The sequence below is a fragment of the Canis lupus genome, chromosome 18 (assembly GCF_011100685.1).
Source record: "Canis lupus familiaris isolate Mischka breed German Shepherd chromosome 18, alternate assembly UU_Cfam_GSD_1.0, whole genome shotgun sequence".
Taxonomy (NCBI): domain Eukaryota; kingdom Metazoa; phylum Chordata; class Mammalia; order Carnivora; family Canidae; genus Canis; species Canis lupus.
Window position 1 is genome coordinate 53,215,931 of NC_049239.1, and position 13,138 is coordinate 53,229,068.

At 58.5% G+C, this 13,138-nt stretch overlaps 1 protein-coding gene across 6 annotated transcripts; it reads right to left on the reverse strand.

Moving 5' to 3' along the window:
* Window positions 1-631: 631 nt before the first annotated feature.
* RPS6KA4 (ribosomal protein S6 kinase A4) lies at window positions 632-12,346 on the reverse strand. Of its 6 annotated transcripts, none has more exons than XM_038564100.1 (17): window positions 12,193-12,346; window positions 12,020-12,091; window positions 11,099-11,317; window positions 10,891-11,006; window positions 10,220-10,327; window positions 9,914-10,061; window positions 9,722-9,825; window positions 9,471-9,566; window positions 6,411-6,575; window positions 4,153-4,284; window positions 3,840-3,973; window positions 3,664-3,757; window positions 2,936-3,109; window positions 2,656-2,850; window positions 2,148-2,307; window positions 1,778-1,941; window positions 632-1,515 (listed from the first exon to the last, which is right to left on the reverse strand). In XM_038564100.1, exons 1-17 carry the CDS (start codon window positions 12,245-12,247, stop codon window positions 1,321-1,323), a joined length of 2,331 nt encoding a protein of 776 aa, XP_038420028.1. In that variant the 5' UTR covers window positions 12,248-12,346; the 3' UTR covers window positions 632-1,320. The 6 variants fall into 6 exon arrangements, with proteins under 6 accessions (XP_038420028.1, XP_038420027.1, XP_038420030.1 ...); XM_038564099.1 differs by having other exon boundaries at window positions 9,471-9,621; window positions 9,914-10,090; XM_038564102.1 differs by having other exon boundaries at window positions 9,471-9,621; window positions 9,914-10,090; window positions 12,066-12,091; window positions 12,193-12,305.
* Window positions 12,347-13,138: the final 792 nt, after the last annotated feature.

The following is a 13,138-nucleotide window of genomic DNA, read 5'->3' on the forward strand; positions in this document are numbered from 1 at the left end:
TGCCTGTGTCTCTGCCTCTCTTTCTCTCTGTGTCTCTCATGAATAAATAAAACCTTAAGGGTGGCGGCCCTGGTGGCTCGGCGGTTTAGCGCCGCCTTCAGCCCAGGGTGTGATCCTGGAGACCTGGGATCGAGTCCCGCGTCGGGCTCCCTGCATGGAGCCTGCTTCTTCCTCTGCCCGTGTCTCTGCCTCTATCTCTCTCTCTGTGTCTCTCGTGAACAAATAAATAAAATCTTTAAAAAAAAAAAAAAAACCTTAAAAAAAAGAGGGTCAGACTGAGAAGCTGTGTCCTGATCATAGGTTTGTGTCCAGATCAGGCCTTGCCTGAGTCTACCCCGCACCATGTAAGAGCCTAAAAATCCCACTCAGGTAAGTCCAGGTTAGGTCTTCTATTGCTTATAACCAAGAGAATCCCAAAGGATACCTGGCAGAGTTGTCCAAGTACACAACCAAGATGGTTGGTGGGCCCTCCTGCTGCTGGGTGCTGGGGCCAAAAGTCAAGGACAAAGGGTATGGTCCTACCCAGAAGGGTCTGTCCTGTCCCTCTTCTCAGAGGCCCTAAACCCTCTTGGCTGGAAATTTGTTTTGCCCCAAGACCTCTGCACCCCCACACACACAGATGCCACACACAGCACTGGATGGACTTTTATTTTAAAGTCAAAGGCACAGCCTTTGGGCTGAGGCAGTGACCGTGGATGCCCAGCCCAGACCCTTGAGGCCCTGCCCCCAGCCAGGGGTAGCTATGCCAAGGGAGGCTGGGGGGAGGAAGGGAAGGGGCCTCCCCTTTAAAGGGTCGCCTACATCCTTCCTTAGCCCTAACAGGGAAGAAGCAGGTGACATAAAGTGAGGCAGAGATGCTTCAGGGGTCCCCCAGGGCCTCTCCTTGAACCCCCCAACACAGGTCTTTGGTGGACATAATTGCACAGACAGTCCATAAAGTGACAGCGGGAGGGGTGCCCCCTCCCAAGGGCAGGGCCTCAGGGGAGAGTAGGGGAGAGGTCCCAGTTTCTCCCAGTGGCAACTCAGTGCGAAGAAGAAATGGGAGAAGGAGCCCTTCCCCTCCCGGCTGGAGCAGCCCCTGGGGGAGTGCCTTGGGCCAGATGGAGCAGTGTCTTGGCAGAGGCCCCTCCCTCCCTGCATCTCTAACTCTATCTGGTAAGACATAAAAAATTCTCTGCTTATAAAAATACTTCTGCTCTGTCTGGGAGTGGGGTGGGGGAGGGGGAGGGAAGGGCGATCCCTGGGGATGGGGCGGAGCCGATACCGGAGGCTCCCAGGTCACAGCCCCTATGGGGGAAGGAGGGGTCACTGTGGCGGGGGCTAGGAGGGCGGCAGGGGGCCGTTCGCTCGTCTAGGGGCTCCCTTGGCGGCGGGGGCCCTGCCCTGGGCGGAGGGCGCGGGGGAGACGCGGCGGGAGGTGGCGGCGCTCCGCAGCTTCTGTTTCCGGCGCTTGGCCAGTGGCGCGTTCTCCACGCTCTTCAGGAAGAAGCCCTCGCGCTTGCCCCGGTTGAAGGCCTGGCAGAGAGGAGGAGGTGAGGGTCCCCCCACCACCGGCCGGGCCTCGACTTCCAGAAGAGGAAGAGGCTAGGCTTGGCCCCATCCCACTAGGTCAAGGCCGACGGCACGTTGGCTCCCGACCTCCCCAAGGCTCAGGGTGCCTATCCCCCCGGGGCCAGGACTCGCTTCACCTCCCCCTTCTGGGCTGGGGGCGTGGCCCCGAGGCCCCACCCCTCCAGCCCCCGCCCCACCCCTGCCTCCCGCAGGCCCCGCCCCTCACCATGAAGGTGGCGTTGAGCCCGGAGCGCACCGCCGGCCCGGAGGACTCCAGCACGTCGGGGGTCCGGAGCGGGGGCGAGGAACGCGCGCTGCCGTCCTGCAGCCACGAGCTGCCTCGCAGCCCCTCAAGTTTCAGCCTCTTGGCCGGGTCCACCGTCAGGAGCCCTGGAGGCAGGACAGGGAAGGGTTGAGAAGGGGCAGCGTGCGGAGGCTGCGCCCCGGAGAGATCGCGACCCCCACTCTCCTCCCCTATCAGTCCCGAGACCAAACATCTCACCCACTGGCGATCCGTGCCTCATCATGACCCCATGGCCGCCCCCCCCCCAACCATGACCTGTGACACCCCTCACCCCCCCACCCCTGCTTCGCACCTCGGACCAGCTCCTTAGCCTCCTCAGACACGCCTTGCCAGGCTTCCCCATCAAGGGAGAAGCGGCCCTCACGGATCTTGCACATTATCTCTGCCGCCTGGCTCTGCCCGCCCTGGCCTGAGGCCCCCTGGAAGGGGACCTGCCCCGACAGCATCATGTACTGCAGAGGTAAGGAAAAGAGAGACGGGTCCAGGCTGTAGGGCCAAGCAAGAGAGTCCAAGAGCCTGACTGAGCCCACCCACAAAACCATTCACCCTCTCCACCAGGCCCATGCGTGATGTTGAACCCTGACTTCCAAGCCCTAATACTCGGGTGCCCTGACCCGGGCATCTGAGCAACTGTGCCTCTCTATTAGGACGACTTGTAAACCCAGTCTCAGAATCCTGCCACCCCCAGGAAGATGATCTCTGTCCTCTACCTCGGGGGCGTCCCTGCTGGCCAGCACCAGGAAGCCCTCTAACCCCACGCTGGAGGCACCCCGAATCCTCCAGAGGACCCCGTCTCATACCAGAATGACGCCGAGGCTCCAGAGGTCGCAGGATTCGTCGTAGCCCTGCTGCGCCAACAGCTCGGGAGCTGCGTACTGCAGCGTGAAGCAGGGCGTCTGCATGGGCCCCGCGGGGCTCTGCGGGCGCAGCCGCGCAAACCCAAAGTCGATGATCTTCACGGGGGCTCCGGGCGTGTCATCGGCGTACAGAATGTTCTGTGAGGGCAGCGGGGCGGCAGTCAGAGACCCGCCCTCTGCGCCTCAGCCCTCCCCCGCTGCCCTGCCCAAGCCCCGCGCCCACCTCGGGCTTGAGGTCGCGATGCACCACGCCCGCCTCCTCGTGCATGAAGCTCACGGCCGACACGAGGCTGCGCAGAATCTGGCTCGCTTCGGACTCGCTGAAGTGCCGCTTCTTGCGGATGTGCTCCAGCAGCTCCCCGCCCCGCAGCAGCTCCAGCACCAGATACGTGTGCAGCTGCGGGCGGAGCGGTGGGCCTAGGTCACCACCTGGATCACGGTCCCCCGGACCTGGTGGTGACCTATGGACCCGGCCGGGCTCCACCCACTGGCCAGGTCACGCCCCGAGTCCAGTCCCTACCGCTATTCGAGCCCAGAACTCAAGACCACCCCCAAAAACCACCCGTAGGCCCGACGGCAGGTTCTACCTGCACAGCCTTCTGGGCCTCCGCCCCTCTGCTACCTTAAATCCTGGCCCCCTCCACGCCTTCCTCAAATTCTGTTACCTTGGCCATCCTCAGCTCCGCCTTCCGACTCTCCCGCTCAAATCCCACCTCCCCGCCTGCCACACCCCTAGCGCCCCTACCTACCCAGTCCTCAGGCCCCGCCCACGCTACCCTAGCCCTCTCCTCCTGCCCGCCTCCCGCCCACCACACCCCCTAGGGCTCCCGCCCCCCTCAGGCCCCGCCCACGGAGCCCTAGACCCCCCTCCGGCCCGTCTCCCCACCCGCCACACCCCCCACCCTGGCCCTCTGAGTCCCCGCGTTGTGCCCCAGCCCTAGAAAGCGTCACCTGGTCGTGATGCACGTCATGCAACTTCACCACGTTGGGGTGCGACTGGCAAAGACGTAGGGCGGCCACTTCTCGCTGCGTGTTCGCCTCCAGCCTGGGGGCGAGACAGGGGGGGTCAGCCGGGCCGCCCTCGGGCCCCTCCCCCCTTCCTCCCGGCTTTGAAAGGCCCCGCCCACCTGCGGCTGAGGATCTTGACCGCGAACTCCTGGCCGCTCTGGCGCTGGCGGCAGCGGCGACACACGGAGAAGCTGCCCTGGCCCAGCGCGGGCTCCCGCAGGTCCAGTTCGTACTGCTGGAAGAAGGGCGAGTCCTGGAGGCGAAGGGGACACATCAGGGATCCTACCTGGGAACCTTGCGGCCACGCCGCGCGCCGCCTCAGAGAGGCTCCAAACCTCACGGAGGTCACACTATGGGCGCCTGGTGAAGCCAGGTCTGTAATACCCGAGCCCAGGACCGCGACAATCAACTTCCCACCCTGGCCCAACCCACCTGCATCATGGCACTCCTGGCCACCGCTGCCCGGCCTGGCCGGTCTCCAGTGCCAGACGCTTCCAGCACATCCGTCATCATCACCGCGTTGTTATGATCAAACAGGATAGAGGGCGCCACGAAGGAGTACCCCTATGGAGTGGAGGCGCAGCGTCAGGAGCTTATGGGCATAGGGACTGGAGTTGCATATGGAGCCCCTGAAGGCCCCGACCAGTCAGGAGCAGGGACCAGAGGGAAGACCCTGGACTTAGTGGGTGGCGGAGGATGTAGCTTTGGTATCCTGGTGCACACAAGTATGTGGACATTTCATTCTACCTTGTTCTGTGATCACTTGGGTTCATGCTTCCCCACCAGTCTGTGCCTCCACAGTTCTCATCACAGTAAACTGCCCCCCACCCCGAGTGCCAAGGGCATCATCTAGCACAACGTAGTGACCCAGAAAATGATGGATTCAATGCATGAAAGGGCCACAGCCTGGCATCACACACACTTAGTTTATGAGAATTCAAATCCACCCACTGAATACAAAAGGTCTTTATGCCTTCATCTCAAACCAAACATTGGTCTCCTCTGCAAGGGGGAGGGGGGCACTGAGGAAATACAATGGGGCGATTCAAGGGATTCTAAGGGCAAGTTTAACAAGTTGTTTTCTCCTAAAAACACAGCACCCACTGCATAAGAATGAAGACTCCACGCTTGGATTTGGGTTCATTGATCCGGCCCCAGGATCCAGGGCCAGATCAATGGCACACCGCAGGCACTCAGTACATATTGTTGAATCATTAAATGAATGAATGAGGGGTGCCTGGGTGACTCAGTCAGTTGGGAGTCCAACTCTTGGTTTCAGTTCAGGTCATGATCTTGGGGTGGTGGGATTAAGGCCCGCAGCAGGCTCCACACTCAGTGGGGAGTCTGCTGGAGATTCTCTCTCCCTCTCCCTCTCCCCATGCACCCCTAGGCTCCTGCACTCTCTGTCTCTCTAAAAATAAATCTTTTTTAAAAAATAATTAAATAATTAAATAAAAAGTAAATGAATGAATGACAGTAACCACTGATTCACAAGAAAGAACTTTTTCAGAACTGCAAGACAATGGGGGTACCTGGGTGGCATAGTCAGTAAAGCATCAGACTTTTTGGTTTTGGCTCAGGCCATAATCTCAGGGTCATAGGATCAAGCACCCCATCAGTCTCTGCACTCAGCGTGGAGTCTGCTTGAGACTCTCTCCTTCTGCCTCTGCTCCTACCCCCCCCCCCGCCCACCCCGGCAAATAAACAAATCTTTAAAAAAAAAAAAAAAAAAAAAGAACTGCGAGATAATGGGTAGAGGGTTGTTCCAGCACAGCCATCATTGGGAGAGCCTCAGAGAGAATGGACCCATCTACATTTGATATTGGCCTGTTCTTATTTCATATTTATGGGCCAGATCCTACAGGCCAGATCCTATGGGCCATACTGGGTAAAGGGACAGAGAAATTAAACACAGTCCCTACTTTCTGGGAGTTTCCAGACCAGTCTCAGTAACGCAGTTAGGATACAACCAGACACAGTGCTTAGAAGGAAGTGCTATCTACAGGGGACTGGTGCACAAGGAAAGGGCAACCCAGAACCAGAGCAGTGGGAAGAATTCACAGAGGAGCAGCGTTGCACAAAGAGGCTTGAAAGGTGAGGGGGAGCGTGCCAGGTGGGCAACTGTGGGGAAGGTACTCCAGGTGGAGGGAATTGCACGTGCAAAGGCACGGACGTGCGTTTGGGAACCTCTGAGCAGTTTGTAGGTGCTAGAGCACCAAGTGGGATAATGGTGAGCGCTGAAGCTGGGGCACTGAGCAAGGACCACATTGTGCAGAGCCTTGAATGCCAAGGAAAGGAGTCTGGCCTTGTGCAACAGGCCTAAGCTTCTAAAACTGAGTGCAGGGGGCCTGTGCTTCCACAAATGTGAAATGGTTTGTCAAGGGACATACAAAGCCACAGTATAAACATGGCATCTCTTTCTAGTTGTCCACTGAAGCAACTGAATAGTTACAACAATATCTTTATATAACAATAAAGATATATGGAGTGGAAGAGAAATTAACATGAAATTTAAAGATAAACTATGAAATTCAAAGACATAGCCTGCCATGGTAGTCTGTACACCAGACAACTCCAGGTACCCACCAGTGGACAGGGGAGATGCTGAGTCCTGCTGAGTCAGCCTGGGCCAAGGCTGGCAGCAGTATCCTGTCTCCATGGCACCTGTGGTTCTGTGAGCTCTCACTCACCTGGAAGATGCGGGGGTCCCCAGGTGGGGGGCTGCCAGGGGGTGAGTATACAGGCTCCAGCCGAGTAAATTCCTCTGCAAAGTTGCCTACATCCAGCTCCGAGCGGATCTGTGGTCGGAATGGGGCTGGAACTTTCCTGGCAGCCAGAGCGGCCCAATCCAGACCCTGGAGAGATGGAATAAGAGACTGGGAGTGAAATGTAGGAAATGAAAACCCCCATCTGCCACAGGGGGCCACATTCACTGGGCAGCTCCTCAGTGAGGCAAGGGTCTATATGGCATTTGAGTGGAAAGCTGTTTTCCGGCCTTCCCAGCTTGTTTTTCTCCCTCTGATAAGAGAATCCTTATTTCTACCACACTTTTGATAGCACTGGCATGCAAAACAAATCTCTTCCTCCAACTGGACTTAAATCTGAGAGGGCATGGGCCTGGAACCACTAGGGACCTCCTGCAAAAAAACCAAGAGACAAAGAAAGAAATTCTTAACATAAATCCAGCACCTGGATGCAGTCTTGCCTGAGGTCAGACCACTTTTCCTTGGACTTTTCACTTACGGGAGCTAAAACATGCTTTTTTATGTTTCATCTATGGTGGCAGAACCTGTTTGTGGCCTCCCCAACTTCCATACTCCCCATCTTCCTTAGTACCATAGCCCCGATATTATTACAGAAAGCAATGTATGCAACTAAAAACCATTATTTTATGAACTTCCTTGCACTTCAGTGTGACCCATGATGACCTGCAAGCAAAAATTATGAGAATCCAGAGAAAGAACCTCAAGAGGAGGGTGAACAGGGCAGCCCAGGTAGCTCAGCGGTTTAGCGCCACCTTCAGCCCAGGGCGTGATCCTGGAGACCTGTTTCTCCCTCTGCCTGGGTCTCTGCCTCTCTCTGTGTCTCTCATGAATAAATAAATAAAATCTTAAAAAAAAAAAAGAAAGAGGGTATCCCTGGGTGGCTCAGTGGTTTAGCACCTGCCTTCGGCCCAGGGCTTGATCCTGGAGACCTGGGATCAAATCCCACGTTGGGCTCCCTGAATGGAGCCTGCTTCTCCCTCTGCCTGTGTCTCTGCCTCTCTTTCTGTCTCTGTCTCTCATGAATGAATGAATGAATGAATGAATGAATGAATGAATAAATAAATAAATAAATAAATAAATCTTTAAAAAAAAAAGAAAGGAAGAAAGAAAGAACTGCCAGAGACAGCAATTTTCTTCTCCCTCTGCCTGTGTCTCTGCCTCTCTCTCCCTCTCTCTCTCTCTCATGAATAAATAAAAATATTTAAAAAAAAAAAAGAGGAGGGTGAACAGCTGGCACGTGCCCAGTTTGCCCTTCCCCTCCTTTTTGCTCCTGATTTCTGCCCAGATGACAGCCTAAATGGCAAGCACTTCAGCAGCCATTTTGGATCACAAGGCAACCCTGGGACCAGAGACTCCTGGGTGGCTCAGTGGTTGAGCATCTGCCTTCAGCTCAGGGTATGATCCCAGATCTTGGGATCAAGTCCTGCACTGGGATCCCTGCATGGAGCCTGCTTCTCGCTCTGCCTATGTCTCTGTCTCTCTCTGTGTGTCCCTCATGAATAAATTAAAAAATCTTTAAAAAAAAGAAGAAGAAGAAAGGGGCTTGTATTCATGAAAACACCACAGCAGCCCTGGCCTGCCAAGCCTACTATGTCAGAAAATACATACATACATACATACATAAAGCTCTATCTTTAAGCCACTGTTCACTCCGACCTCTATTCTTAGCAGCCAAACTTATTCCAGGGATATCACCATTCTGAGTTGGACTTCTTGTCACTTGCAGCCAAGAGGCCTGATCTGGGCTTGAAGGCCCAGGATCTGGCACCAGGACCTCTGCACTACTATCACCAAAGAGGCTGTCTTGAGAGAAGGGGGACTGCAGGGAACACTTCTTGTGAGTATCAGGCCCTGAAGACCTTAGGGCCTCTTCCGGTATTACTGTTGGTCAAGCCATTCCCAGTACCCCGGGCCTGGCATGTGCTCAGGGTGGCTCAGGGAATTCACTTCAAGAAACTGACACTGCTCGGCCACTTCCCCCACAGAAGGACAACTTCACTATGAAGACTGAGATTCCTGTCCCAGAAAGCATCTCCGAAGGACCTTCCAGGCAGGCACTCAGTGAGAAGATAGAAGGAGATGGCACTCACAGCAAGGGTAACCAGGTGCCCAGCCCACGGTAAGTGCCCATAAATGAGCACTTTTGTTACGATGCCAGACAACTGGCAAATCGAATGCCCACAGGTAAATGCAACACACGAGTTAAGGACATGGGCTTCAAATCAGCCAGACCTGGGTGTGGATCTGAGCTCCATCACTTCCTGGCTGGGTGACCTTGGGCAAATTCCTTAACCTCCCTGAACTTCAGTTTCCTCATGTGGAAAGACAGCAATCATCAAAATGGTTCTAAAGGTTACATGAAATGATGCAAGCAAAGAGCCAACACACAGCAGGTGTTCACCATTACAGGATCCTGCTGGCAACAATGCTGGCCATGCACAGCACCCAAGCCAGTGAGGTCTCACTAAGAAGCAGAATTCACGCTGCACTGCACTCTAACCTGTGCGTGCTCTTCACAGGTGAAGAAAACCCCAGTGACTGACCAACTGTCCATCTGAATCACAGGCACAAAGACTGTACTGAGGACAAAGAACAAAATGCCTGGGTGGGTGCTGAGAGTGGCAAGTGTGACTTTTAGTACTGGTGTGAGCCAAGAGGGGACTGACCTGCAATGTGTCTCCAGCTCTACACTATTTCCTGTACAGTCTGGAGAGGTCACGCCCCTTCTCTGAACCTGCCCAGTGAGGGGACTGAGGAAGCCATCCTCAAGCCCCTGCCAGCCAATGAACCTGGGAAAATTCTTTCCCCCAGGATCACATCTACCAAGTTTCATGAGAGATGGAGAAAAACTGGCTATCTGGTGGTTTTCCTAAAGCAGTTGAAATCAGTGGGTCTCAGACCATCCCTCCAGTGTCCCTCAACCCAGGGCAATAGCCCACTCTGGGGGTGTGCAGAGACACGTGGGGGAAGAGTCAGGAGTCTTACCTGGAAGAAGGGGTGGTTCTTGACTTCCTGTGCCCCCTGGGGCCCTGCACCCAGTCGCTTCTTGGGGTCCTTGCAAAGTAGCCGCTGCAGCAGGTCCTGTGCCACGGGCCCGATCCGGGGGGGGAAGGGAGGGGAGCACTTCAGGATCCGTCTGGGAGGATTGGGGGGGCGTCAGGGGCAGCGAGCCCCCTCCCCAACCCTGCCCAGGCCCCTCACTCTCCCTGCCCCCATCCTTGTCCAGCCCCGCTCACCGGGAGACCTCTGCCTGCGTGTTCCTCTCGCCCTCCAGGGTGAAGGGCGAGGCCCCCGTCAGCAGCTCGAAGAGGAGGATGCCCAGACTCCACCAGTCCACAGCCTGATGGGGTAGAGCCAGGGAGTGAGGGCCCGTGGCCACACCCGCCTCACCCCACCCTCAATCCCCACCCACTCCCCTGCTAACCCACCTTGCCATGACCCGACTTGCTGCGGATAATTTCGGGGGCCATGTACTCGATAGTGCCACAGAAGGAGAAGGTTCGTTCTTTCTGGGAGGGCAAGAGGATCCATTTGGACACCCAGCAGTCCCCAAGGCTCGGAGTAGGACTCGCTGGACTCGTGAGGGTTGGAACACAGGGAATCTCCTGAAGGCAGGACCTAGACCTGTTTACCTCTGCCCCGCAAGAAATGCAGAGCCTGGCATGGAGCAGGAGGACAGGAAGGCGAAGGCTTGAATGGGGGTGCAGTAGGCAGAGAGACTGCCCTTCGCTCACCTCTTCCGTCAGGAACTCCTTGCTAAGCCCAAAGTCTGTGAGTACGATGTGGCCCTCGGAGTCAAGCAGCACATTCTCCAGCTTCAGATCTCGATAGATGATACCCAGCTGGCAAGAGCAAAAGGAGCACTGAGCCTTCCTCCCCAACGCCCCTACCTGCTATGGTGGCCAGGCACCAAGACCCCACTCAGGATAAGGGGAGCCCCCTACAGGTGGGGTCTCCAGTACAGGAGTGGGCACAGGGACCAGGATGGGAAAAAGCCATTGAAGATGTAAAAGCAAGGAAGGAGGACACCATGGGAACAGGCCCCAAGGCCCCAGAGGGAGGAAAACCTATGTGAAGAGCCCCATTTTAAGAAGGCCTTGGAGCCAAGGCATGAGGTCTCCATTTGAGGAAGTTCTGTGAGCATGGCCCCAGGAGGTAGCCCCGAGTTCCCTGTCAGAGGAAAGTCCCTTTGAGGAGGTAGCAGGGGAAGAGATCCCTCCCCAGGCAGCACTAAGGCCTTCCTTCCCGGAGGCCCCCCGGGGAAGTGGCTCCAGTCCCCACCAGGACCACCAGTCCCCCAGGAAGCCTGAGAGAGCGCAGCTCAAGGCTGCTGTGTTTGGAAGCCCCTTACAAGGCCCGGACCCAGTTCCCCTGGCAACAGCCGGGTGGCCAGGTCCTCACCCACCTTGTGCAGGTGTTCTAGGGCCAGCACAATCTCACCCCCATACACGCGCACTTCGGCCTCTTTGAAGTGCTGGCGCTGGTAGAGGTGGGTGAACATCTCGCCTCCGTTCACATAGTCTAGGGGGTGGAACAGAGGTTGGGCAGCAACCCTGATGGAGCAGCCCCACCCGCCTCCGTGGCCCCCAAGGTCGGCAGGGGCCCGCCCTTACCCAGGATGAGGTGCAGCTTGGCATCGGTCTGGAAGGCGTAATGCAGCGTAACCAGGAAGGGGGCCTGGCGCACCAGTTCTAGCACGGAGCGCTCGGTGCGCGTGTGCTCCTGCGTCTTGGCACGCTGTACCAGCGCTGCCTTGCGCAGCACCTTCATGGCATATAGCTTCCCTGCATCATGCCCGACTGCTTTTCGCACCAGGAACACCTTCCCGTAGGCTGTGGGAGCAGTGAGTGAGCGGAGGGGAGACTGTGAGCAGAAGGATGGTGCAGACTGGTGGGGGTGATGCCAACCCAGAGGGTGTGCAAATTGGGGTAAAGAGCTGGAGTGAGAGGCAAGTGTGCAAAAAGCTGACAGAACATTCTAAGGAAAAGCTGCACACAGCCCAGGAGGGCCAACAAAACCAAGGAGGAGATATGCAAACCAGGCTGGAAGGTATGCAACTCCAGGAGGCCTGCAGTGCAAGGCAGGGGCAGATCACGGGCAAACCTGGGGCAATCAGACACATGCGGGGGGGGGGGGGGGGGGGGTGCAAAGTGGACAGGGGAAGGATGTGCAAACCCAGGCCGGGGAGTGTGCAAAGCTGCGAGTGAGCAAAGCAGGAGACCAGACTCCCATATGCACGGGGGAGGAGGTGTGCAAATCACTTGGGAGGGCTGCAAGCCCTGGAGGGTGCTGGCAAATCCCGGAGGACCTTGCAGGGAGGAGCAAAGTCAATGTGGAGCAGCGCGAGTGGGCATGTCCCCGGGAGTGGGCATGCAAACCCTGGCACGGCAGGGCGGGGCAGCCAAGGCGGGCTGAGCCGGGAAAGGGTGGGGGGCATTGCCGGAGGCCTGGCCCAGGCCCAGGCGGGTGCGCCTCCGCCAGGCCCAGGGCGCCAGGCCCCGGACACCTGCCCTGTGGGGGTGCGGAGTCCTCACCTCCCGTGCCCAGCACCTTGAGCAGCTCGAAGTTCTCGACGCTCACCTTCTCCTCGTTCCCGGTCAGGTTGGCTGTGGGCACCGGGGGCGAGTGAGCCCGGCCGGCGCATGCCCCTCCCCGCCCCGCCGCGCCCGGCCCCGCGCCCGGGGCCACCCCCCGCCCGCCCCCCGACCTTCGGTGATCCGCAGCTCCACAGCGCAGCCCTCGTCCTCGTCCTCGTCCCCCATGGCGTGCGGGTCGCCGGGCCCCGCGCCGCTCTGCTCCGGGCGGCGCCGGTTACATGGCGGCTCCGGCCGGGGCGGGCGCTTCCTGGTGCCGCCTCCGGGGCCGAGGCGGGCGCGGGCGCCGGCGCCGCCCCCCGCCCCCCGCTCCCCGCTCCCCGCCCCGCGCGGCCTGAGTCAGGCGCCTGGAACGTGACGCGCGGGGCCGCGGGTGGGCGGCGAGGGCAGCGGCTCCCGGGCGCGCGGGGCTGTGCGCTCGGGGACCCCGTGCGGGGGCCGGGCCTGGGGCCCGGAGGACCTGGAGCCCCGCTGGAGGGACCGTCCCGAGCCGCGCGCCTGCCGAGCCACCAGAGCCCGGGCCCCCGAGGGGTGCTGAGGGGCACACGGGCGCTCCCAGGAGCTCCCCCTGATTCTTAGCCGGCGGCGGAAGTGAGGTATTTGGTAAAGAGCTCAACTCGCTGGTGCCTGATGACTCCAGGGGAGAGGACGTGGGGGTCCCTTGACGCCCCTGTCCAGGTGCTGCCCTAACAGCCTCGGCCCAGCACCCCTCACTCGGTGGGCCTTGCCTTGGCAGGTGAGGGCCTGGGGCTCAGGCACCCTGAGGACCTTGGCTCTGGGCGGCGCCCACCCAGGGGGGCCTGCAGGGGGCGCTGACAGGGCACTGGATCCAGCCGCACCCACACACACCCCCCACACCCCCACCCACACCCCCACCCCCGTGGCAGGGACGGTGGCGCCTTCCTGACCGAACCTCCTTGGGGTGGATCTGTGAGAGCGCCTCAGCCCCCAGCCACCTGTCACAGCCCAACCAGTGCCAAGCACCCCTCACATGGTTTTGTCCCCTGTCGTCCCCAAGCCCAGCCCGATGCCAGCACAGAGCCCAAAGTAATCCCAAAA

Bases quoted from the DNA above. Each gene is read 5' to 3' on its own strand.
- RPS6KA4 (XM_038564099.1), bottom strand. From the start codon at position 12,247: ATGGGGGACGAGGACGAGGACGAGGGCTGCGCTGTGGAGCTGCGGATC. The intron at 11,318-12,019 runs GTGAGGACTCCG...CTGCTCCCACAG, and splicing joins CAAGGTGCTGGGCACGGGAG to CCTACGGGAAGGTGTTCCTG. The intron at 3,974-4,152 runs GTGGGTTGGGCC...CTTCGCCTCCAG, and splicing joins CCAGGAGTGCCATGATGCAG to GACTCGCCCTTCTTCCAGCA.